The sequence below is a fragment of the Hemitrygon akajei genome, chromosome 23, assembly GCF_048418815.1.
Source record: "Hemitrygon akajei chromosome 23, sHemAka1.3, whole genome shotgun sequence".
In the NCBI taxonomy this organism is placed as follows: Eukaryota; Metazoa; Chordata; class Chondrichthyes; order Myliobatiformes; family Dasyatidae; genus Hemitrygon; species Hemitrygon akajei.
In genome coordinates, this window is record NC_133146.1 from 30,944,101 (window position 1) to 30,971,458 (window position 27,358).

General features: G+C 39.2%; 1 protein-coding gene across 2 annotated transcripts in view; it reads left to right on the plus strand.

Moving 5' to 3' along the window:
* Window positions 1–27,358, plus strand: part of pcdh15b (protocadherin-related 15b) — a 1,734,278-nt gene that overhangs the window by 1,114,780 nt on the left and 592,140 nt on the right. For both annotated transcript variants that reach the window (XM_073027317.1, XM_073027316.1), the window contains exons 11-13: window positions 13,048–13,167; window positions 16,370–16,480; window positions 26,838–27,008. In XM_073027317.1, the coding sequence (XP_072883418.1) occupies window positions 13,048–13,167; window positions 16,370–16,480; window positions 26,838–27,008 (402 nt within the window). The remainder of the gene's footprint in view (window positions 1–13,047; window positions 13,168–16,369; window positions 16,481–26,837; window positions 27,009–27,358) is intronic.

A 27,358-nucleotide genomic window follows, 5' to 3' on the forward strand; every position in this document is an offset into this window, starting at 1 on the left:
GATTTCAACTGATTGTATTGATTAAAATATGTTGGTGGGAGAAAATTTATTTGCGGCAGCATGGTAGCACTGTGGTTACTGCAACCCAGGTTCACATCCATCCTTGTCTTTTAGGAGTTTATATATTTTCCCCGTGACCACATAGGTTTCGTCCGGATGCTCTAGTTTGCTCCTACATTCCAAAGACGTACAGGTTTGAAGTTCAAAAAGTTCAAAGTAAATTATTTTCAAAGTACATACAGTAAATGTCACTATATACAACCCCGAAAGTCATTTTCTTGTAGGCATTCACAGTAATGCCTAGTAAGCACAGTAAGTACAAGAAATGCAATATAATCAGTGAAAAACTGCAACCAACAGGATGGGCAAATGTGCAAAAGACAACAAACTGTGCAAACACAAAAAGAAAGACAAAAAAAAAGAAATAATAATAATGAATAAGCAATACACATCGAGAATATGATATGCAAATTCCTTGAAAGTGAGTCCATAGGTTGTGTGAGCAGTTCAGTGATATCTTCTAGTATTTTAATACTCTCATGTGTGTTATTGGACGGCACTGGCTTATTTGACAGGAAGGGCTTGGTATTGTACTGTATCCCTAAGTGATTAAATCAAAAACTGCATGTGCTAGAGATCTGAAACGTTAAGTGATGAAAACATTTGGCATCTATGCAAAGAAAAACTATTAACGTTTCTGGTCCAGCACCCTTCTGTAGAATTGTGAAACTATAGAAGAGAAGATGGGGTAGTGAAAACAAGTAAAACAAAGGGAATAAACCCGATAGAGTGAATCTAAGTTGTTTAATGGGGTCAATTATCAGTACATTAAACCTTTTGTCTGTGTAATTGTCTGTTTTTGCTCCATATTGCCAGTTTGTGAAGATTTATTGATTTTATTTTACATTGGCAAGCAGCTCATATTAGACATTAACAATAACAATTCAATAGCTGTGTTGAATAACCTCTTAGTTTTTTGCATACTGTATATTTCTTAAGCTCAACACAGACTACAGAACTACAATCTAAGCATAACCAAATATGGAGCTACACATTGCTGTGTTTGTACTGTCAATTCAGAAAGTAGCTGATTTACCAGAATTGGAAGTAATTCAATTTGTTATGTTATTATCAAATTCAACTGTATCCTTGATGTTAAGGTGGGATTTGACCAAGTATGACATGAACAAGCCCATTAAAAAACCTGAAAGGAATGTCATAAAAGGAGAAACATTGATTCATCCCAATCCTGCATGCAGTGAGGTCCAGACAAAATTCAGACAGGTAACATTTAAGATTGCCAGGCAATGATATCTCTAACCAATGTATTTAACAACCTTTCCTTGACATTCAGTGGCATTAACACTGTTGAGTACCCTGCCATCATCATACTAGGAGGTTGGGGGGAGGGGCAGGTGTCAGCTGAAACTCCAATGGACCAACTAGGTAGATAACTTGAGACAAGATCTTGCCAACAGTTGGGTATCAAGTGAAAAGTAGCTCATTCTCTGACATCCCAAAGCCTTTGCACTGTCTTTTAAGAAGTGTGTATAGGATTAGGATGAATCCTGCTCCAACAGCTCTCAAGAAGCGTGACACCATGACACCATTCAGGAGAGAGGATTTGCTTGATGGTTGTCCCACCCCCCCCCCCCCCCCCCCACCATCCTATGCATTTATTCCCCACTGTTAATACAGAGTGTACAATCCACAAATGCCCAGGCTCTGTCAACATCACCTTCCAAACTCACAACCTCTATCCATTAAGAAGTCACATGGATGACCATAGAGGCATGGAGGAGTACTGGCCAGAATTGTAAAGACCGTAGGACAGCTGTGGCAGCGGTTTCCATGAGTAGTTGATAGATACCTCAAACTGTCATCCCAAGGAAGAAAAGGCACACCAAACCGTGGTGAGGGACAGGATAAAGCAAAAGAGAAGGCATGCAATATGGTGAAGGTTAGTGGGAAATCAGAGGATTACAAAGCAAAGAGAGGATTACTGAAAAAACAATAAGGAGCTCAAAGATGAAATATGAGGGTAAGCTAGCCATTTCTGTAAAAGAATCTTGGGAAATTTTTATTTAGATAAATAAAGTGTGTGAGAGAGGCAAGAGTGAATATTGGACTGGTGGAAATGCTCTGCAGAGGGAGGAATGGAGACGTAGAATTAGTGGCAGAGCTGAATAGATATTTTGCTGTAGTCTTTACAGTGGAAGACACAATTGATAGTTTTGTGACATAGTTGGCAGATAATACCTAGATAAGTAGAAGAACAGGTGTTAAAGAGGCAAGAAATCTTAAACAGGACTCGGACAGGTTAGGAGCTAATGCAGTGTAGGGTAACACAAGCAAAATGCTGGAGGACCTAAGCAGGTCAGGCAACATTGATGGAAATGAATAAACAGTCGATGTTTCAGGCTGAGATACTTCATCATGACTGGAAAGGAAGGGGGGAAGGTGCCATAACAGAAAGGTGGGAGGAGGGAAAGGAGGACAAGCCAGGTGAAGGCTTGATGATAGGTGAAGCCAGATGATAGGTGAAGCCAGAAGTGTATGTTCATACACTTTGGTAAAAGGAATACAAGTGTAGACTATTTTGTAAATAGGGAGAAAATTCAGAAATCAGAGGTGCAAAGGAGCTTGGAAGTCCTAGTGCAGGATTTCCTGAAGGTTAACTTGCAGGTTCCGTAGGTAGCAAGGAAGGATGTTCCCATTAGAGGACGTTTTAGGATCTGAGAGCTCAGCTTCAGAATGAAGGGATGTCTTTTCAGTCCAAATGAGAAGAATTTTTATCAGCCAGAAGGTGGTAAATCTGTAGAGACTATTCACAGATTTGAAGGCCAAGTCATTGAGTGAATTTAAGGCAGAGACTGAAAGGTTTTGATTGGTAAAGGGATTAAGGGTTATGAAGAAAAGGCAGGAAAATGGGGTTGAGAAATATTTTAAAAATGAGTCATGATGGAATGGCAGGCTTGATGGGCTGAATGGTCTTATTCTGCTCCTATATCTTATGGGAACAGAGAAAGATTTGCAGAACTACGCACAAATTCATATTTAACTACTATTTTTGGTTGATTGAGCTGCACATGTTTGGTATATAGAAGCACTTGAAGCTTTGAAATTTTTCAAGGCTTGACAAATGCATTTACAGCCTTTGCAATTCCTGTGTGTGTTGCCTCTCATTCCTTTTTGTTTGTAAACGTGTCCACTGAGAAAGCTTTTGAAACTGTAAAATGGTTAAAAACCTCATGAGCAACTTTGAACATTAATTTGTGTGAAGATACTGTCAGGCATTGACCATGACCTACTCAAGCCAGTCTCCAACCAGCTGCTATTAAATTCAATGATGGTGGACATTATCCTTGATCTGAGTAGCTAATCCCGGCACTCAAAATGCTAGCTGAAAAGTCCCTGTGAAGAGACATTCTCTGCAGTTTCATCTCACTGGCTCTTATTTAAATGTCCAATTCTAGTTGAAAGTATGTCCCCAGAGTAGCATTCACCTTTGTAAAATTGCTTTGATGTTCAAATTCATCTGTCCCCTGAAAAATGATTTAATTATATGTTGTCGGCTTTGCAGAATCTCTTGTTTTCATCTCCTAAAATTATTGATTAGCACTCAGCTTTAGTTAGAATGATTATTCACTACAGTTTAGGATTGGGAGTGAAGCTGTCCAATTACTAAGTAATGAAATGAAAGTTCTTTCCGATATTGCAACAAGTTTATTAAATTTAATAAACATGTGTATTAGTCAAAGAATAGAAAGAAAGAAAAATATTCAGCCAATGCCATGGCCAACACATTAACCTGTCATTCACTCCAATTAACAACACACACAAAATGCTGGTAGAACACAGCAGGCTAGGCAGCATCTATAGGGAGAAGCGCTGTCGACGTTTCGGGCCGAGATTTCCCCCTCCCCCCACTACTTTCAAATCTCTTACTATCTTTCCTTTCGGTTAGTCCTGACGAAGGGTCTCGGCCCGAAACGTCGACAGCGCTTCTCCCTATAGATGCTGCCTAGCCTGCTGTGTTCTACCAGCATTTTGTGTGTGTTGTTGTTTGAATTTCCAGCATCTGCAGATTTCCTCGTGTTTGCTCTTTAAATTCACTCCAATTGATTATCTGGGGATTTTTCACAATGTTCTTCTGGGTTCTTGCTGTGCACTCTTGTACACATGTCACAATAGTCATCACAGAAATACTAGCTTGGTGGTGATGTGCCTCAGGATGCCACGAGATCACAGAAGTCGCTACATAAATGCACGGTTTCAGATTTAAACTTCCAACACCAACATTTCCGTCATTAAACGTATGTTGCTGGCCTTTGCTAATGGTGGCTGCTCCTTATCGAGGCGATGTGTTTGGTGTGTTGAGCTTGCTCCTGATAATTCTGTCATTTAAATGTGGTGCACACAGCATTGTAAGCCTCACTGTTCAGTTGGCTGTGATCAGAATACTGATAGCAACTGTGGCCACAGTTGGCTTTGGAAAATGCAGCTGAAGTATTCAGGAAAGGCACTCTTACTACACTGCTGCCTTTCTGAGAATATATGGAAACAATCATCCTGTCATCCTCTTACTCATAGTACAGGATCCTACAATTAGCACCATTTCAACATTCAGGTTCTTGGCATCATTATATCTCAAGATCTCATGTGGGAGAACCACATCTCCTTCATTAACAAAAAAGCTCGGCAGAGGATGTTCTTCTTTCAGCAGATGGTAAAATTTCATCTTCCCCAGAACATGCTGGTGCAATTCTACACTGCCATCATCGGGAGCATTCTCACATCAGCTGTTACTGTCTAGTTTGGTGCAGCATCCTCTCACGATATACAGAAATGACAGTGAACTGTAAAAGGTCACAAGCTGTAGTCTACCATCATTTCAGGTTTTGTATGTGTTCAGAACAAAGAAGCAGGCAGGAGAACCCTACCCACCCAGCAAACTGCTTTTTCCAAAAGCTTCCTTCTGGAAAGCACTATAAGATTATTAAAACAAAAACTTCATGTCATCTTCAAGGTTTCTTCCCCCAGGCAGTTAATCTGATCAACCATTCTAGTTACCCCCTCCCATTATATACCCCCCACATCTATTACCTCAGCCCCTGCACTATAAACTATTTAACCCACTTTTTATAATGTTGTTTACTTTATAAGTACATGCTAGTATTTATGTATTTATGTACATTTTATTAACGACACATACTTCTAACTTTATTTCAATATAATGGTCTGTTCTTTATAATCGTTGAATATTGTTTTCTGTTGCATGTTTTGCCAACACACACCATAACAAATTCATAATATATGTAAATATATATGGTGAATAAAGTTGATCCTTGATAAATAAATGATCATTACCCCATAATCTTAGAGTTGAAATGTAGCCACCAAGACCATGCCATGCAGGGTCTTGGTGGCAGGATTCACATCTTCTTCACTGGAGCAGTGTGGTTGCGTAGCGGGTAGGATGATGCTATTGCAGTTTGGGCATTCCGGAGTTTGGAGTTCAATTCTGGCTCTGTCTGGAAGGAGTTTGTATGTTCCATCCGTAACCACGTGGGTTTTCTCTAGGTGTTCTGGTTTCCTCACACAGTCCAAGATATATGGGTTAGTAGGTTAATTGGTCATTGTAAATTGTCCTGTGATTAGGCTAGTGTTAAATAGCTGGGGTTTGGGCAGTGCGACTCGTTGGGCCAGAAGCGTACTGTATCCCTGCCGGAAATGGATTTAATACATTTATTAAATATATTTTCCTCATTTTGTTCAATGGAGGATTATAAAAACATTCTGGGTGAATGAAACCTTTGCATCATATGTGTTGGAACAGAGTGCAGAGTAGAATGGGACTTGCTGTCTCAGGAACCTATCATCAGTTTACAACTGAGAGTCTGCAGCAGCATGGTCCTTTTTCCCAGCTCCAGGTGGCCCTCAACGTCATCCATTGTAGCATCTTTGCTCTTTGAAGAAGCCTTGCCACAGAAGATAGTAGAGAGCAACACAAGCAATGCAATAGGCGCAATGGATGAGAAGCCAAAAGCATGAGCATGGACCCAATGGAACCTGTGCAGTAGGGGACTATGTTAGTCTTGCAAGATACCAGAACTGAAGTTATTTGGATAATTTGCCACAGTGCACAGCAGTAACTGCTGTCTCACAGCTCCATATCCTGACCTCAGGTGTTACTTGGACGGAGAACTCTCATCACCATTTCTGTTTTCTACCTTGTAATGTTTCCTCCCTTGTCCCAAAAACCATGTTAGTATAAACTTAATGACTGTTGCTAATTACCTCTTAGTGAAGATGAGTAAAACAATTAAAGGGTAGTTGATTGGCATTTGAGAGAGAATAGATCACAGATTGACAGGGAAATGAGGAAAGAGGGACCAGGTCTGACATTATTGCTCTGATAGGAGCCCACATAAATCCAATGTGCCAAATTTCATTTGCGCTGTTATTTATGGAAATTGTTTTAAAATATATGCAAAAATAATTATTTCCTTCATTGTCCTGTAGCCAAAAATCTGTTTGAATGATTTTTGTTTGCCAGGTCATAGTTTGATGAGCATGTTAAAGCAATTATTCTTTATAATGTGCAGTCATAATGTTTTATTGGTATCATTATATGATTTATATTTGGTCACTACCCTCTTACATAATTTCAATGTGTGAAATTAAATGTGTTCTCGTAACGAATAGTAAGTGAGTGAATGTTGATTTAACTGCTTTTGCTTGAACTTTTTGATGCTCACAAGCATTCTGCCTTTAATCCCAATACATTCAATGCTAGTCCAGTCAATACCAAATGTATTTTTGCAGTTACTGCCTTTGCTGTAGAGTCTTCTCACAGTTTATATCATGATGAGAACCAACCACCCAATCTATGATATACTGAAAGGAAACCTTCAAAGTTCAAGATGAGTTTTTCTCCAGTCCTACCAAATGGTCTTGGCCTGTTACGTTGACTGTACTTTTTTCCGTAGATGCTGCCTGGCCTGCTGAGTTCTGTCAGCATATTATGTCTGTTGCTTGGATTTCCAGCATCTGCAGATTCTCTCTTGTTTGTGAGCACATTAACATGGTCCATTTTCTTACGAGGCCTTTCTCTGTGGATGCTGAGGACTGAGTAGGGCCTTGATAGCTGGAGAGGCTCCTACAAGTACCTGGGAGTACAGTTAGACGAGAAGCTAGACTGGACTGCCAACACAGATGCCTTGTGCAGGAAGGCACAGAGTCGACTGTACTTCCTTAGAAGGTTGGCGTCATTCAATGTCTGTAGTGAGATGCTGAAGATGTTCTATAGGTCAGTTGTGGAGAGCGCCCTCTTCTTTGTGGTGGCGTGTTGGGGAGGAAGCATTAAGAAGAGGGACGCCTCACGTCTTAATAAGCTGGTAAGGAAGGCGGGCTCTGTCGTGGGCAAAGTACTGGAGAGTTTAACATCGGTAGCTGAGCGAAGGGCGCTGAGTAGGCTACGGTCAATTATGGATAACTCTGAACATCCTCTACATAGCACCATCCAGAGACAGAGAAGCAGTTTCAGCGACAGGTTACTATCGATGCAATGCTCCTCAGACAGGATGAAGAGGTCAATACTCCCCAATGCCATTAGGCTTTACAATTCAACCGCCAGGACTTAAGAACTTTTTAAAAGCTATTATTAATGCTTTTTGAGATAGTGATTTAGATGCATATCATATTTTTTACTGAGTTAAGTATTGTATGTTATTAGTTTTGCTACAACAAGTGTATGGGACATTGGAAAAAAGTTGAATTTCCCCATGGGGATGAATAAAGTATCTATCTATCTATCTATCTATCTATCCATATGCTCAGCATTGTCAATGAAAATGAATTGATTAACAAGCATTGAAGTTGTTTAAGAATACAAAAGTTAAAAATTGAAAAAAAGATTTAAAGCTCTAAAGCTCTCACACATGCTTAAAAACAATTAAATAGAATCATTGTATGACTACAACACAGAAGACCATTCAACCCACTATAAGAGAGTAAATTAAATACTTTCCATCTGTCCAGCAATGGTTTCTTCACATTGACTTCAGTGGGGATGCTGCCCAGGTTTAACTATAGGACAGCACAGACACTACAGCAGAATGTGCCACTGCTAACTGAAGCCTCTACCAGTCTTGAACATTTGAAAGTTGTTGCAAAGTCCAACAGAAACGCTGTTGCCTGGTGTGAGGGTTTGACTCATGATGTTAACTGTTTCTGAATGTCAGAATTATTTAGGAAAAAAATCATTGTTTTTGGCAGTTTGACAGCTAGCTAATTGAAAGGTCTAATGACATCTTTAGTGGAGGCTTCTTCCTTAACCCTGCCACCTACCCCACAGCCATCAACACAACAGTGTTGTACAATTATGGAAGGCCCTCCCACAGGACTTAACAATATTAACTGTTTTCTTTGTAGTTAAGTGATAGGCTGCTGCTGACGAATGTTCTGGGCTGGTGTACTGAAAGGCAAACGATGCACTGGGGTGTTATTGCTCAAAGCATTGACCCTGTGAGTAGGCTGATGAGGACTGAAACTCCTGGAACTGCACTGTGCTCAGTAACCAGCAGTGGCCTTTGCTTAGCTAGTACTTCTTGTGTCCCTAAAAGTGCTGACTTTTTGTCATTTGGTTTAATCCAGTGCTGCCTTTAACTGATAATCTGCACTATTTCAGCTCCACTCAAACTTGTCTAGTTGCTTCTGGCTCTTGTTCTTTTGATAGGAGCTGACTCAGAACTGCTCTCAATGGCTTGTGTGACCTACAGTTCAATGCAAAAGAGGAAATTTTCTGATACTGTCAACAAAACAGATTGAAGCAGCACTACCATTGCAAACTTGTTTTTCACACTTGGTCAAACTTAAAAAAAGATGCTATTATTGTTCTTGCCATCACCACTAGGACCTGCTCGTGTTTTGTTTCCTTCACCCGCTCTGTGCTTGTTAATGATATGCTGACCAGCTCCATGTGGGCGACTGCTAAGCATTTCTTTATTGTAAAGTCAGTGTGCAGTTGTCTGCTGAGCTTGAAGGGTATTGTGTCCTGTAGGTAGGATGGTATTCAGAATTGAAAACACGTAGAGCTCTGAAAATGGTATGGAGACCCACAACACATTAAAAGAGAAATAGGCATTAGTTTCCTAGGTTTACTTACAAGCCCTGAATGTCAAATCTGTCCCTCTAAATTCTTTTTGTGCACATCAGTATTTGGGAGGTTAGCATGTTAATGAACATTTCCTTTAGGATAGTGTATTTTCAACATTAAGACATACTGTATCAGTCACTGCTTCCTCAGGTCATTTTCTTGGCAGCAGTGTACTAGCCAAACTTCTTATTATCTTTCTTCCTTTCAAGCATTTCAGGGTGAGCCATTTGTCAAGATTAACTTTCTTTCATGCCCAACCGTGCCAGGTACATGTTAATATCACTAGCTTCAAATTGGATTTCCTTAGGTCTGACATTGCCTTTTGGATGGAGTCCCAAGTCTGCAGACTTTGTAATGTTTAGCTGATGTGCTTCCCTTCTGTGGAATTGTGCTTCTAAAGGATTCAGAGCCAGAAGAACAAAGTTATTGAATGATATTCCCAGTGCCTACAAAATATTTTACTGCAACTAGTTAATCAGATGCTTTTGCATTTATTAAGTGGGATCTTTTTCTAACTGTGGTTTAACCCTCCCACCATTGAGCACATCTAGAAGGAACTCTGCCACAAGAAAGTGCGTCCTTCATCAAGGACCCCGTCCATCCAGGCCACGTTCCCTTCTCGTTGCTGCTATCAGGAAAGAGGTGCAGGAGTCTTAGGTTCCACACCGTCAGGTTTAGGAACGGTTAATTTCCTACAGCCATCAGGCACTTGAACCAGCATGGATGACTTCACTGAACACTGAACTGATTCCACAATCTATAGGTTCACTTTCAAGGACTCTTTGACTCATTTTCTCAATTTTATTCATTTGTTTCTTTGCTTGATTGTATTTGCACTGCTTGTCTTCTTTTGCACATTGGTCATTTGCCAGTCTTTCTTTGCGCATAAGTTTTTCTTTGATTCTGTTGTATTTCTTTGTTCAACTGTGACTGCCTGCAATAAAATGAATCTCAGGGTAGTATATGGTGCCAAATAATTACTTGATAATAAATTTACTTTGAACTTTTATAAATTTAACAGGGAATAAATTTGGGACCTTAGAGTGAGGTCAAAAATGTTGCCTTCTCTTCAGATGTTCCAATGCACCGGTATTGTTCTACTGTGCTTCTTAAGGATGATGGTGGAATGGGGTGTAAGAGGCAGAACAAGTTTCTTTAGATTTATCAGCATTTACTGGGAATATGGCACTTTACATCTATACCAGATTAACCTGATGCAAGTCCAGTGAATCCAATGACTTAACTAGAAAGGAATGTTTGATCCGGAGACAGTACATGCAAGTTATTTTTTTTCTGTTGATTCAGTTGAACTGATTTAACTGTCATTAATTCTGTTGTCATGACTCTTCATATATTTAGTTCCTTTTAATTAGTTTAACCTGTAGTACTTTTATGGTTTAGTATTTCTGATTATTTGAGTATGTAAATATCACAGCATTTACAGTTGTTTAACCTGTAAAACTGTTTTGATGTCGGTTAGGAGGCTTTCTGGTGTCAGGAAATTGAAGGCAAAGGAGCCTGTCACACTCAGAGTGACTCTGCGCTTATCCTGGCCCCTCTGATTAACTAGCAGGTGATGTCACAAGAAGTCTCATCAAGAGCCTCGCTAGTCAATGGAAGATCTCCTCCATCACAATTTGATTGTATTTTTTTAGCAGTAATGTCACACACAATCAAAGTTCTTAATCTGTTGATTGTTTCTTGGTGAATACTAATTACTTTTAGATTGTGACTTCGTTGGCAAATTGAGTGTTCGGGTGAAAATTGAACCAAATATTATAAAAGCATATGGGGAACTTTGCTGTGGCGGAAGTGTGGTTAATGATATGGCTAGAAAAGAATGGAAGAATACCAATATTATTATTTTATTTTCTTTATACGGATGTGTAATGGGTTTAGCCAGAGATAATGTACGTAGTGACAAATATACATTATTAATAATAAAAATGTATTTAATTCTGCTCAGGCGGAGCGGTAGCCAGGAGTGAAACTCAGACTCGTACTTCAGTAATAACTCTTCACAAGACAGGCATGGGAGCATAAAGTTTAGCACAACGCTTTACAGATCAGTGTTCAATTCTCGCTGCTGCTTGTAAGGAGCATGTATGTTCTTCCTGTGACCACATAGACTTTGTCCGGATATTCTAGTTTCCTTCCACGTTCCAAACATGCAAGGGTTTAGGATAGTAAGTTGTGCACATGCTGTGTTGCACCGGAAGCATGGCAAAACTTGCAGGCTGCTCAGCACGATCCCTGCTGAACTGGTTTGATGTAACCGACACATTTCACCGCATGTTTCAATACATGTGACAAACAAAGCTAATTTTTAATCTTTAGAGTAGGCATATTCACTCTTGCTTTTGTATCCTTTCTCAAAAAAATGTATTCTTATTGGGAAAAACTTAGAGAAAATCTACCACAAAAAACATAGCAACTCAAATTTCTTATAGTGATGCACCCTAATCAGGTTACACATTGGTGGATCTCAAAGAAAGGTTACCTTAACACTTTCTACTTTTTTGTTAATTTTTTTCCTTCTAATCTTGTATTTTGAATGATTTGAAATGTTCCTGAATTATTCAAAGTTCTTAACAAGCTGAGCGTGTAACTGAACCAGCTGTTAAAAATGTTTTTCAAAAGTTTTTGTTATCAAGGCTCTTTTAGGTCAGCCTGTACATTGACTGGTATGGTCTGTGAGGCCTTGACATTGTGATTGGATACATTCTGCAACAAAGTACCTTACAGTAAATTTGTAGATGTTATGTGTGTATTTCCTACATTTCTAAGCAGATTTTGCAGTTAGCTCATTGTCCCTACTGTCTGTGCTCCAGCCATTCTGAAGCTGGTTCTATACTACACAGTAATATAACATCTGCAATTCTCCAGTCCTCTCACACCTAAGGAGGATTAGAAGACTATGGCTGAAGGCCTCTCAATTTTTGCCTTTGCCCACCCCCTCCACCTCCTGTAGCCTAGGAGATATCTCACTCACTCTAAAAAAGCTGTGCTGAGGATGGTTTTCATTCTAAATATCTAATTTGACCATATTTAATTTTGCTGCTATATCCTTTCTTCATGCAAGAGTGATAATTCTTCCAACGAAAACATACTACTTGCTCACTTAGTACCTTGCTTATCCTCTCCACCACTAAATTGATCTTCATCTTGGGCCTGGTTATGTTGATGTTCCTTTTCATATTTATATTTTTCGGTTTTAATTTGTGTTAGTCTCATGGTTCCTATTTTTGAAATCCACTCCTATGATTTTTTTCCTTCCTTCTTTTCTTAAGGCAATCACCCCTACTGGGGCATAGGCTGCCCCAGAACTGGGTAAACTGGGTGAAGATCTTTCTTGTTCCAAGAATGAGATCTTTGGAGCTTCTGTTGTTGCTTCTGTAGCTCTGAGTTTTTATGTGATGGAACTTCTAGCCCCATGCCCAACCCTCCTCCTTTTGCAGCTGGTTCATGGTGGAATTTATGATTTCTTTGTTCAGCATTATTTTTCCATGTTGTTGCTTACAGTTGTCATCAACTCCTGTTCTGTCATATTATAATTTCATATTCAACATCCAAGAAATTCAGGCTTTGGATGCTTTTCTTCTCTTTCCTGAGAGACGGATGTGAGCTCAATGCCTGCACTACCCCCTCTTGGAATGCTTCAAATACTTAGTAAATGCTTTGATTTCAATTCCAATAGAGTTGTGCCAGATCCTGAATGACTTGAAGGTATGCTTTACATATAGGTTCAGGCCCATTTAATAGTGTTCCATGGGTTCTTGAATCATTCAGGTACATTTCCTTCATACTGTCCATTAACATTTAACGGTGTATTTTGGATATTTTGTAGCAGATGGATTGTGGTATTCTATTTTCTGATTCACCCGCAGTTGACGCCAGTTGGGACAACCATTTTTACCGGTTTCTCTGGAAGAAATGGAGCCACTGACATCGATGATGGCCCTAATGGACAGATTGAATATGTTATTCAACATAATCCAAATGATCCAGTAAGTATAGTATGGTGGGTTTATTCTTTTCATGTGGGGACAAAAGTCCTAATTTCATTGCCTTTAAGTATCAACTCTCTCTCTTGCTCCACAGGTTTTGTATTGCCTGTAGATTATTTCCAGCACTTTTTATTTTTATCTCTGATTTTAACATGCTGAAAATAGCTTTTGTGGGTAAATACCTGATAGGAAATGGTCAAATCTAATCGACTTTATTGACATGTGCACAAGCACCGCAAGGTACGTACCATGAAAAACTAGCGAGCAGCTGCATCACAAGCACACGTGCTGAGATCTAAAATGATGAAGTCAAATATGCACAAGTTCTGGATTTATACCGAAGGTTTTGTTTGGGAGAATGTTAGTGTTCTCCTGAGGAAAAAAGAAGGGAGGGGCTGTGTGCAGCTGAGGGTAAGTGCAGCTTACACTGAAAATACTTGGTTGTTCAGATTTTTTGAGTTTAAGTCAATTTCGGTAAGCAGTTTACAAAGAAGCGATAACCCACTGATGTCCAATTATTGGTGAAGAGTCCATGGTAGCTCCATGGTCTGTCCCTCTTGAACAGAGGGCATGTCTTGTGGGCCATGGTTAATGTTTCTGGGTTCCCCCCTCTACCTCCCATGGAGAACACTGTAACATAAAGCTCTCTAAAGTAGTCTAGAACCATCGTTACTAGGTTCTGCCCTGCTGGTTTAGACACTCACAAGAAATCAAATAAATAAATTGATTTTACTAATCTCCAGAAACACAATTTAGATCAGTGAACATATAATCCCGCAATTACTTAATAAAGTCTCTAATTAGCTTTACCATGGACATAGTGTCCATTTCTGGACGTCATGCTGCGGGGAGGATGTCGGCAGATCAAATGAGGAAGCCCTTAGATAAATAAATCAAGAATTGTTACCAGAAGATACCACATTTTAATCTTACTCATCAATGTGTGTGATGAAGCTGAGATTGTGCTCTTGAGAAATGAAAGTTGAAGAGAGGTGATAAAGATGATTGAAATCAAATATTGTCGTCGAGTTGGTGTACATAAACTACTTCCAAATGTTGGCATGGCCAACAACGATAAAACACAAATAAATAGTGGAAGAATTAAAAAGGAGATGATTCATCTGTTACACTGCAGGTTGTTATTGTCTAAAATATACTGCTGTTGAAAACAGATTTTTTGACAAATATAATAGAGAACTTATAAAAGGGAAGATATTGCAAGTCTACAGGAAAAGTGCAGAGAAAGAATTGGGCATAATTTATTTAATAGATTTCAAAGGAGATGGCAGAATCATGATGAAGCAATTGGTCTTTCTCTGTGCTGCATACTTCTGTGATAACTGTCCTCAGCACATGCTCCAAAAGATTCTTCTGAATCAAGCACTGTTGAGCATCTTTGCTGTGTCTGTTATCACGTCAGGATCTGAGCCAAGTTGAGGCTAAATGTGGATAAGGGAAACAATGCCATTTTGGTAGTCTCTAACTTAACAGCATCAACACTGCATGGTACAGAAGCAGCTCTGTGGTGGACAGGAAGGTTCTAAAACAAGTATCCAAAACTGCCCTACACATTACTGGCACCAGCCTATCCGACATGAGAGAGAGAGAGAGGGAGAGGGAGAGGGAGGGAGAGAGAGAGAGAGAGAGACATTCACTCACTACTATTTTATATTCAGCATCACTTTATGGACGTACAGTGAATATGTATATGAGCTATCTTATATATTTATATGTATTATGTTTTTTTAAAATATTGTGTTCTTTATTTTATTGTGTTTTTCAAGCTGCATCAGAACTGGAATAAAAATTATTTTGTTCTCCTTTATTCTTGTGTACTGTAAATGACTTTAAACAATCTTGAACCTTGATTTCTCTTACTTCCAGTGATCACTCACCACTCCACTCTGTCACTACTCCCCACTCTTGTTTTCCCTTATCCTACTGGTGGTATTACCTCTTCTCTTTTCCCTCCTCCCTCTCCCATGAGCTGAACATCATCAAGTTTGTTCCCTCTGGATCTCCACCTCCTGCTCTTTATTCCATGCTCCTCTGTCTTCTATAAAATTCCATCTTTTTCAGCATTTTGCCTCTTTGTCTTATCACCTTCCAGCTTCCTCACTCCACCACTTACTCACGTATCACCTGCAAGCTCATGCTCGCCCATCATTTCACTGTGGTTCTCCTTTCCAGCCCTGATGAAGGGTCTTGGCTCGACACATTGACTGTTCATCTCCAGTCTACTTGATCTGCTGAATTCTTCCAGCACTTTTTGTGTAACACTCTGGTATCTGCAGTCTTTCTGTGACTCCAAAAGTTTGTCATTTAAAAAAAATTACTATTCTATAGTAAATAAACTATGTGCAAAGAAGACGTGAAGAGGACTATGTCTATACTTACCCATTGACTGGAATTCCCAATGTTTTCTCTCCTTATTTGACTGTTTTGACTGTGGCAGAAAACATGAATGGATGGATAAATGTGCTTACAGTAGTTGCTTATGAGAAACCTGAAGGAAATCCTGGAGCTCATTTGGAACATTTATCCGACTTTGACTAAGTGTTCACTCTTCAGTTTTTTTCATGATATTTCTAAATTGAATCCCAGAAAATAAATATATTGGCAAAGATGAGTGTTAGACATAGCCTGGCGGTTTCCTTTTTTCATGAGCTCAAACAAAACGATACTGTCAAAATGATGGTAATTATATTTTTAAGTACCAATGTCAAATGTATTAATTCAACAATATTATTTTACACTTTGCCTAAAGTTTACTTCAAATTATTTGTTGCTGTAAGCAGAAATCCTTTTTGAGTAGTAACAAACATAAAAGTAAAGCAGTCTTCATGGTGTAGCAGGTTAATTAACCCTGTTTTTAAATATCAATCTGCATTTTAAACAACTGACCTGCTAAGTATGACAAATGCCTCATTTTACTATGTAGTTTTAAATCGAACCCTGCCAAAAGTTAATGAACAAGATTCTCTTGATGCCATGTTAATAAAATATTGCATTTTAAAATTAAGTAAGCCATTAATAAAATTATATTCAAAAATACTATTTTAATTTTCTGTTGCTGTGAAGCAAAGGAATGATTTTTGTTAGATCTTGGTGCAAAAGGTTGAACGAAAATGCTGCTAATGTGGTTGAATAACATTTGACAGGGGTACTGTGTAAACTAGAACTTGTCTTTTTGTGTTCATAGGAATCTGGCAGGACATTTGACATTCCACTCTCATTAACAGGAGCTGTGGTCTTAAGGAGAAGACTAAATTATGAAGAAAAAACACGTTACTATGTCATTGTTCAAGCCAATGTAAGATATTATTTGAATAGCTTTCCTAGCATTATTTATATTTTGTCGATTTTATACTGTCCAATAGGCTGGATGTTTGATAAGACTAATATTTTAGATGCCGTTTAATTGATGTTGTAAGATCATCTAATGTTAAGTGGTTATCTGAAATTATCAGAACTGTGCACAGAGTTTAAGCAAACATAGTTTGCAGGTAATTGTAAAGCAGTGACAGTTATTTTCTCTTAGAAAATAATGCAATTTCTCTTACCAGAAAGTAAGTACTGCAGTTGGCTGAATTCTTGAAATAAAGTGCATATAATTTTCGTCAGGCAATTTGAAGTGACACATTTATTTTGAAATAATTGTGCTTTGAAATCTAGTTTATGTATATGGCTTCTTTTATAGATTTCAAAAACAAGTTTTGGAACAACATTAATTATTTTGTCAATGTCAGCCAGAGTATATCATTTCCAAACTTATATGGAAATGTCTCCTGGAAATGAAATCGTTTTAGGATTTGTGACTCAGATCATTTTTGACATGTTTATGGTCTTCAAAAGTAATTGAAACATGATCAACTAACACTTCTTCAGAAAAATAAGCACAAAGGATAAGTATCTTGATAAATGACAAACAGGGGACCTAGTGTTCAGCCTTGACCTGCTTCCTGACTTTGCAGAGATCGTCATTGTGAATAATTTGTGGAAATTAATTTCTAATCCACATTGTTATGCTCCTTTCTATTTGGAAAACATTTCATTGAACATTGAACAGTACAAAGATGGACAGGCCATTTTGCCCAGAATGTTGTGCCGATCTTGCTTGTACTAATCTTGATGCCAGCTTCCTCCTGTGTATCAACAATATCCCTCCATTCCTTTCATATTTATGTACCTACATAAAAGCCTTATAAATGCCACCAAACCACCTGCTTCTACTATTGCCCTGTTAACTCAGTCCAGTCTCTGTGTAAAATAAAAGCTTGTCTCTCACACTGCCCTCTAACCTCAAAAGTATATCCTCTAGTGTTTGATATTTCTACACTGGAGAGAAGTCTGACTGTCTATCCTATCTCTGCCTCTTATAATTTTAAAAATCTCCATCAAATCTTCCCTCTAATTCTGATGCTCTAGGGAGAACAACCAAAATTTGTCCAACTTTTCCTTGTAGTTCATTCCCTCTAATCCTGGCAGTATCCTGGTAAGCCTCTTGTGCACATTTTCCACGGTCTTCATATCCTTTCTGTAATGGGATGACCAGAACATCACACATTACTCCAAGAGTGGTCTGACTAAAGTTTGATGCAGCTACAGCATGACTTCCTTACTCTTATACTCAGCACCTCTACCAATGAAGGAAAGAATTCCATATACCTACTTTATTACCTTATTCACTAGCCCAACCACGTTCAGTTAACTATGAAACTGATCCCCAAGTTCCCTCTGGATCTCACTGCTGTTAAAGAGACTACCATTAACTGTATACTTTCTCCTTTCATTTGACTTCCAAAAAGTGCCCATCTCAAACACCTTTCTTCTACCTCTCTGTCCTTATCTGTAACTAGACTATATTCTGCTGTATTCTCTTGTAGTCCTTTATAGCATCCACAAGTACACAAATCTTGGTGTCATCTGCAAACTTACTGATCTACCCATCTACATTTTCACCCAAATCGTTGATATATATCACAAACAACAGATGTTCCAGCACCAATCCTTGCAGGACACCACTGGTCACAGGCCTCCATTCAGAGTAATGGCCTTTCATGTCTTCTATAGGCAAGCTAGTTCCGGATTCAAACTTGTAATTCACCCTGGATCCTATGTATCTTTATGTTCTGAATCAAGCCTCCATGAAGTACCTTGAGAAATACCTTACTGACAGCCATGTAGATAACGTCTACTGCCATATCCTCACTAAGTGCCTTTGTCACCTCCTCAAAAAACTCAACCAAATTTGTTAGGCCTGACCTCTGTGCACAAAGTCATGTTGTCTGCCCCTAAGCACACCCATTATGACAACCCTATTATCTCTGCATATTTCCATAATCGGTCTACACATCTGTTCCTTAATCTCTCAGTGGCTTTTGGAGCGACCTGTAGTATACTTCCATCAGTATAATTACCCATATCCTACTTCTGAACTCCATCCAAATTGCGTCTGTGGACGCAATCCAGAACTGGCTTGCCTATAGAAGACATGAAAGGCCATTACTCTGTCTGGAGGCCTGTGACCAGTGGTGTCCTGCAAGGATTGGTGCTGGGACATCTGTTGTTTGTGATATATATCAACAATTTGGTGAAAACGTAGAGGGTAGATCAGTAAGTTCCTCCAGTGTGTTCTCTCTGAGTACTATGGTCACATTCTTTCTTAACTGTCATGCAACCCCTCCACCTCTTATCTCTTAACCACTCATTACATTTAAAACAACAAAACCCAGGGACATTGTGCTGCCAGTCCTGTCCCACACATAATCATATCTCTGTAATAGCAATAAAGCCTTAGTTCCATGTACTGATCCAGGCCCTAAGTACATCCTCCTCACCTACAGTACTCCTAACATTGAAATAAACATATTTCAGCCCATCAGTCCCATCACGTCTACCAGCCTGCCCCTCACTGTACAGTCGGCCCTCCTTATCCGCGAGTTCCGCATGCGTGAATTCAACCAACCGCGAATCGAGAAAACCCAGAAGTGCTCTTCCAGCACTCATTGTTCGAGCATCTACAGACTTTTTTATTGTCATTATTTCCTAAATAATGCAGTATAACAACTGTTTACATAGCACTTACACTGTATTAGGTATTATAAGTAATGTAGAGATGATTTAAAGTATATGGGAGGATGTGCGTAGTTTATCGTGGATCAGGATCAAGAAAAATCTGAAGTTCTCTTACTAAGTAAGTCAGAACAGCTACATCCAGTATTATTTAGCGTCAGTTAGTCAAATTCTTGTCTTAGAAAGTGTTGGCGTGTGGCCTACTGGATAAATCATCGGTCTAGTAACCTGAAGGTCACTGGTTAGCCTCAGCAGAGGCAGCGTGTTTGTGTACTTGAGCAAGGCACTTAACAACACATTGCTCTGCGACGTCACCGGTGCCAAGCTGCATGGGTCCTAGTGCCCTTCCCTTGGACAACATCGGTGGCGTGGAGAGGGGAAGGCTTGCAGCTTGGGCAACTGCCAGTCTCCCATACAACCCTGCCCAGGCCTGTGCCCTGGAAACTTCCCAAGGTTCAAATTCATGGTCTCACGAGACTGACGGATGCCTAAATGTCTTAGAAAATATTATATATTTTACCTTTCTATGGATATGAAACACTTAAGAAGTGTATGTATTTCAATAATTAAACCACTGCATTTCTTAGTAATAATTGTAGCTTTCATCGGGGCAGGGCCTTTCTCACTTTATCCTTTAAAATTGTTCTGATCATTGACCGACTGTAGCCGAATGCTTTTCCAATGACCAATGGCGTTTCAACTCTTTCCGATCACTTTATTATTTCCATTTTATTTTCAATCGTGATTGCGATTATTTTCCTGAACAGAAACACTGCAGATTCAGAGCTCCGCCGGGTCCTGAAGAACATCGCTCTGAGACAAGTTAAATAAGGTCAGGGGTTCTGCTGACCTAAAACCCACCGCACTGAAACAGGTTAATAAGGGATTGGGTCCCGGAACCAATCCCTCACGGATAAGGAGGGCCGACTGTACTTCCTTTCAGTCTTACTTATCACACCATCTTTGTTGCCTTCAGCTCTGCCACTTGTTACCCTGCTGCTGTTGGTCCTATCTCCCTGTCACTCTAGTTTAACCTTCCTGAAAAATAGTAGAAAACTATTTTCAATAGTAGAAAACTACAGTTCAAATGCACACCATCATGTTTGTATACATCCCAGCTGGCAGCTAATCCATAAATCTGAGAACCTCTCCCTCCTATATCAGCTGTTTACCCATGTATTGAACTGCATTATATACCTATTTCTCACCATATTTAGCACCTGGTCATCCATCTCTACCGTGTTTCTGTGGCTTTGTATGTATCAATGTATTTTGCTTAGGTTAATCTGGCTTTGTGTAATAGCTGTTTCCTCAATTTAAACCACCCTCCCAGGAATCTGATGATTGAATCCTTCAAGTCTGCAAAACTGCAATTATCTGCTCACAATATTCGCTTCATTAAGAAGTATTAAAACGTTCTTCCCATTTTTTGATTTTCTATAAAGATCCGATGCTAGACAACTATTCCATTTTTCAGCGGATTACAATGTGCCTGAACATAATGCATTCCCTCCAGGGACACATTTGAAAGCAACATGGTACAGTACAGGATTTTCACCATTTGACCAGTAAAATAGAGTAACATTCGTCAGTTTCAGTTTATCCCACACATCCAGAACACAAACTACTTCTCTGTTGCTCCATTCTTTTAGCAGGTTAACTGTCTGGAAGTACATCTGCTCTGGCATCGTTAATCATTATGCACTCTCACTTAACTGAATCACAATATTGCTGTCTCTTGGCACACACCCACATATAGCAAAGAATGGGAGCTCTCGCACCTACCATATGGTCTCAAGCCCCAAAGTCTAAATTTCATTGCTTCATCAGCCAACACTTCAGTCACCATATCACAGTTTCTTTCTGCCATTTGTCTACTGGCATACAGATGGAAATATATTCATTAAAGGGCATTAATTGTGCAAAGCAGTATTTCTTACAGCGGAGCAAAAAAACAAAGTGTTGGAAAAACTCAGCGGGTTGGGTGGCATCTGTAGAGGGAAATAGACAGTTGACATTTCAGGTTGAGATGGTTCATCCAGACTGAAAGACAGAGGGAAGATAGCCAGTATATAAAGGTGGGAAGGAAGGGATGGAGCAGCAGCTGGCAATTGATAGGTGCAGGTGCAGGTGGGTCAGAAGGGTGTTGATAGGCAGATGGAAGAGGAGAGGGTGGAAATAGAGGTTGGGTGATTGGTGGAGGCAACAAACAGCTGAGCATGGTAAAATCTGATAATGAAAGGAAGCTGGAGCATGGAACCATATAAGGGAGGAGGTCTGGGTATACGGGAGGGGTCAGGAGTGGAGCATCTCTCTTATTTCACTTCAGTAGTGCTGGTTAACTTGCTGAGTTATAGACAATAGGTGCAGAAGTAGACCATTCGGCCCTTCGAGCCTGCACCGCCATTCTGAGATCATGGCTGATCATCTACTATCAATACCTGGTTCCTGCCTTGTCCCCATATCCCTTGATTCCCCTATCCATAAGATACCTATCTAGCTCCTTCTTGAAAGCATCCAGAGAATTGGCCTCCACTACCTTCCGAGGCAGTGCATTCCAGACCCCCACAACTCTCTGGGAGAAGAAGTTTTTCCTTAACTCTGTCCTAAATGACCTACCCCTTATTCTCAAACCATGCCCTCTGGTACTGGACTCTCCCAGCATCTGGAACATATTTCCTGCCTCTATCTTGTCCAATCCCTTAATAATCTTATATGTTGCAATCAGATCCCCTCTCAATCTCCTTAATTCCAGCGTGTACAAGCCCAGTCTCTCTAACTTCTCTGCATAAGACAGTCCGGACATCCCAGGAATTAACCTTTTGAATCTACGCTGCACTTCCTCTACAGCCAGGATGTCCTTCCTTAACCCTGGAGACCAAAATTGTACACAATACTCCAGGTGTGGTCTCACCAGGGCCCTGTACAAATGCAAAAGGATTTTCTTGCTCTTGTACTCAATTCCCTTTGTAATAAAGGCCAACATTCCATTAGCCTTCTTCACTGCCTGCTGCACTTGCTCATTCACCTTCAGTAACTGATGAACAAGGACTCCTAGATCTCTTTGTGTTTCTCCCTTACCTAACTCTACACCATTCAGATAATAATCTGCCTTCCTGTTCTTACTCCCAAAGTGGATAACCTCACACTTATTCACATTAAACGTCATCTGCCAAGTATCTGCCCACTCACCCAGCCTATCCAAGTCACCCTGAATTCTCCTAACATCCTCATCACATGTCCTCCAGCATTTTGTTTCTTTCTTGCTTCATTATTCAGCATCTGCAGTGTCCTGCATCTCCGTTCTCACAGTGGGTTTGTCTACAGAGGTAAAAGGTCGCTGGAAGTCTCTATGCAGTAATGATAATCACAATGTACAAGAACATTTTCTTCTGTCCTGCAATTCTTAAAGGGAGGATGTCCAATATTATGTAAGCTGCAATTGTTACATATTGTCATTCTATGATTTTGCTGGAAGGTTCCCACGTACAGACAGGCTGGGTGATATTTTGATTGATGCCTTTTGAACAGAAGGACTTATTGGCTGCTTTAAAAATTGCAAAACCAGATGGATACACTGAGACAGGTTTGAGGCAATCCTCAATGCAGAAGAGGTTAGGAGTGTTTAGAATTGAGGGTAAGGTACCGAGGGTGTTCATGGGAGGAAGCGATAGATTGCTGGGATGAGGCTGACTGATAGTAAGGGTTTCCTGTGGATCAGCTTTCCTCTTTCTGCACCACAAACATTCATCTTTCTCAAGGTTAGCTCTTCTGCCTATCATTGTGTTTTCCAACTTGCAACAAACTAGTCAACTGTCGTTAAAAATATAACACCTGTGAAGATGATGGTAGGCAGAAACATCATCATGTTTCAATGACCAGACCTGTTTCCATGAGTAAATTGCTATTTTGTTCTGCCTCTGTTAAAATTGGAAATGGGAGTTTTGAAGAGATTGTTTCACTTTGCATTTAAGACATTAAAAATCCATTCATCCAAATCTGAATTAACATTATGTTTAAAATAACAGGGAAGTGGCATTTAGCCTCTTGAGTTAATTCTGCTATTAAATAAGATTGTGTACAATCTGTGACTTAACTCAATAAACTCAACTTTTCCTCATATCCCTCAATGGTTTTGGTCAGCTAAACTCTGCCAGTCTCACACTTAAATATAAACAATTGCTAAATGCCTAAGTTAATTTGAAGTTTCTACCACACAGTGCATACAAAAAACATTTCCTGATATCACTCCAAAAAGCCGTAGTTAAGCCATGTGCTCCTTTGCTGCCAGACTCCCTCATTTGTTAAAATAGTTCTTTTTCAATTTTATGCAGTTAGTTCTGGTTAATTTCTTGAAAACATCAAACAATTCACCCTTTGCCTTCCAAATTCCAAGAATTTTTGTTTCATTATTAAGAACTGAATTGCCTAAGTCTGCTTCTATGTCTGAAAGTGTTATAAAATCAAACTACCTGCCATGGCAAAGATGTATTTTTGTCACAATAGTCAAAGCTGTTCATTGCATCGATGAAGGATTGCCTAATTTTCAAGGCATTAGTCCATCCCCTGAGAAAAAGCTAGTTTTATGCCATATAGGAACTGTTGACCAAATGCCTGTCCTATGAGAAATGTGACTGGCTTCCTGAGTCAACTTAAGACAGGTGCACAGTTTAACCCTTGCATCTCCCAATATTGCAGCAGCACAGGGGATAACCGTGGTATGGAACCATATTTTGGAATAAAATCTAATTTCTGATTGAACAATAAAACCTTCCTAGTTTGATCATCCTTCAAAAAATATGGAAGACTCTCAGTCACACCTCAATGAGCAGGAATACTGAACTCATTTGCTGTCCAATGTTGAATTAGACGTTCTACAGAATGTGACCCTCTGCTTTTCTTACAAATTTGACATTGTCCTGCAGTGCATTCCCTTATCTGAAGAGAATTGATCTGGTTCATATGGAGAAATAGATTTATCATTGTTGCTCCTAAGAGTAACACTGAGAAAGAGAACAAGTATCATATGCTGAATGGCGTACACAGCTAGTGCTAATTTTGAGGCATGATTTGAATTGATGGCAACTCATCGTTGTCATAGAGCCGTAGAGTACTATAAAATAGAAATGGACCGTTGGTTCATTTAGTCAATGCTGAATTATCATTCTGCCTATTTCCATAGCAAGCTGGGGCAGATTGCATAGAAATTATAACAGAGAACCAGCCCATTAGATTTAGCTAGTTTATGGTGACAATAATCATAAAACCTCACTACCCACTCTTCTTCCAAATCTCTTTTCTCTGTTTCACTTCCAAAATTCTGATCTATTAGCTCTTGAGATAGTTTTTTAAAGCCTTCCATGCTCATTTTAGGTTCCTAGCTGTTCTGAAACTATCTGTAGATATTATTAAAGGGTGTGTCACTCTTTGACTTGTCTATCAAAATGCATATTTAGATCTGCCTGGTTGCATCACAGCCTGATATGGAGACACCAATGCCCAGGAAAGGAAAACCGTTAAAAACTGTTGGATACAGCTCAGTCCATCACAGGAAAAGCCCTCCCCACCATCAAGCACATTGACAAGAAGCACTGCCACAAGAAAGCAGCATCCATTACCAAGGTCTTTCACCATTCATGCCATGTTCTCTTCTTGCTGCTGCCATCAGGGAGGAGGTACAAGGCCCTTAAGTCCCACAGCAGCAAGTTCAGAAACAGCTATCACCCTTCAACAATGAGGATCCTGAACCAGCGCAGATATCTTCACTCATCTCAATACTAATCTGGGTCTATAACCCTCATTTTCAAGGAGTCATGTCCTCAATATTACTTACTTAGTTATGTTTACTTTTTTTGCATTTGCATGTTGGTTGTTTTCCAGAATTTGTATGTAGATTGATTCTATTGCTTTTCTTTGATATACTGTGAATGCCTGCAAGGAAATAAATCTCAGGGTAGGATATGGTGACATACATGTACTTTGATAATAAATTTACTTTGAACTTTGCAAATTGGACAGGTGTTATTGGGCCCAGAATACTTCTCCTTTGGCAGCTGGGTTAGATAGAGGAAAAATTGATAAAGGCTCTGTGTTCAGCTTGCTCAGACCAAAAACATCATACTCTTTGGATTGCTTTTAATGTAACACAATTGCCACTAATTTCAAGTTAAATCATGAATCTTTCGGGGCTTGAAGTGGGTGACAAGCATCAAACTATGGCCAAAAGTTAGATTAGAGGTTTAGCTCTCCTAAGCAGATTTCTGATATAATTGAAGGATTTTGTGAATGGATATTTGGGAGGAGAAAAGACTAATTTACACAAGGGACTGAAACAACTCAAGGGTTACATTTAAAGGCACAAGGATAAAAGATATAGCAGGTTTAGTTGACAGTGATTATCATGGCAATTATAGAAGATAAAATTTTGATTTGTTTCACTTTAGTTTGGTTGTATTTAACTAATAGTGAGTTTTTATTCTTGCTTTAATTACATCTCACAGCATGAAGAAGAAGTAAATCAGAATTACCACAATTGACAAAGATATTTGGAACTACACTGGCTAGCTGAGCAAAATATCACGTCTATAAGGTGTCAGCAGAAATTTTTTTGGAGAGTGTTGAAATAAAAATATAGTATGTGTGGCTTATTTACTGTAGCAGAGCAACAGCAACCTTCATAATTTGGTCTTCCCTCTTCCAACCATTGGGCATCAATTCATGGCTCTTCCTGACATCCAGAAAGAGTGTTGTCATCAGCTTAGATTAGCAGCCAATTTTTCACAGATGATTTCCCACGGATTTCAAACCAGGAAGGAAAAAGCATAATTTTTCTCTTATTCGGAATGTTTTTCCAAAGTTGAAGTGAGCATCTAACCATGTTTTCTTATATTTTATTTAATTTCTATTTAACAAATATAGATGTTACTTTTATACTTGTGATCAGATGAAACAAAGAACTTTAAAAATACAAAATAAAAAATATTTTTCTGAGGAAATTACAATCCTCATATTCTCATCTTTTTTAAGAACTAGCCAGATTTTGAGTAGTAATTACATTCCAAACTTTTGCAATTAAGTGGAATACTCCGAAGTTTTTTTCTATTGTAAGAACAGTTCTTAATATTGTAAATTCTCAGATTACTGAAAGAGTTAGCAAAACAATTCAGTCTGTGGAGGAGCACTGACTCACTGACAGCTACTGCTGGATTTATCTCTTTGACTACACTTGTGCATACTCCAAACATTGCCATCAGTTTTGTATGCACTGAAAGTGGATGCTAATGATAATCATTCTAGCAGTAACTCCAAAGCCATTTTGCTGCAGAAGTACTCAGTGATAATAAGTATTTTGAAATGTAACATATGCCAGTTCAGAACGTGCTTTCACTAGGAATAATTAAGGAAGATAACAAGAACATGTCAGACAAATGCAAGATGATGAAAGAAGTAGATCATGCTGATAGTTACTTGAGGGGGAAGACCATGTAAAGGTAAACAACAGCACAGGCCAGTTGCCCCATTGCCTTGTTTCAATGGCATACATTTTATCTAAATTTAAGTAACACATTCAAATCTTTTTCTCATTTGACTCACAGGACCGAGCTCCAAATCCACGGAACAGAAGAACCAGCACAACTACGCTAACAGTCGATGTATTGGATGGAGATGATCTTGGCCCAAAGTTCCTTCCATGTGAACTGGTCAATAACACAAGGGATTGCCGTCCCCTTACATACAGGGCCAGTTTGCCTGAGCTCACAGATCCGGTAGGTACATGCTGCTGCTAGTTGCATATTATCTGTCATTCTCTGCATTATAATGGTATCATAAATGCTAGCAAACTACTTTGAGTACTGAGGATGTTAATAGTATAGATTAAAAAGCAAGAAATTGCACTTAAGGGAAAAAAAAATGATTATACTGTTGGAATCTTCACTGCTTTAATTCCTGGAAGTGGCTCAGGGGGAATGAACCACTTTAAGTAATACAGGTAAGTTCAACTTAGTCAAGGGTCATACCATTGATCTATCACATATTTATAGTTAAAATGCATACTAATTGTCATAAAATAGTCTGGGAGCCTCAGTATGGTACTATAACATTGAAAACTGGTGTT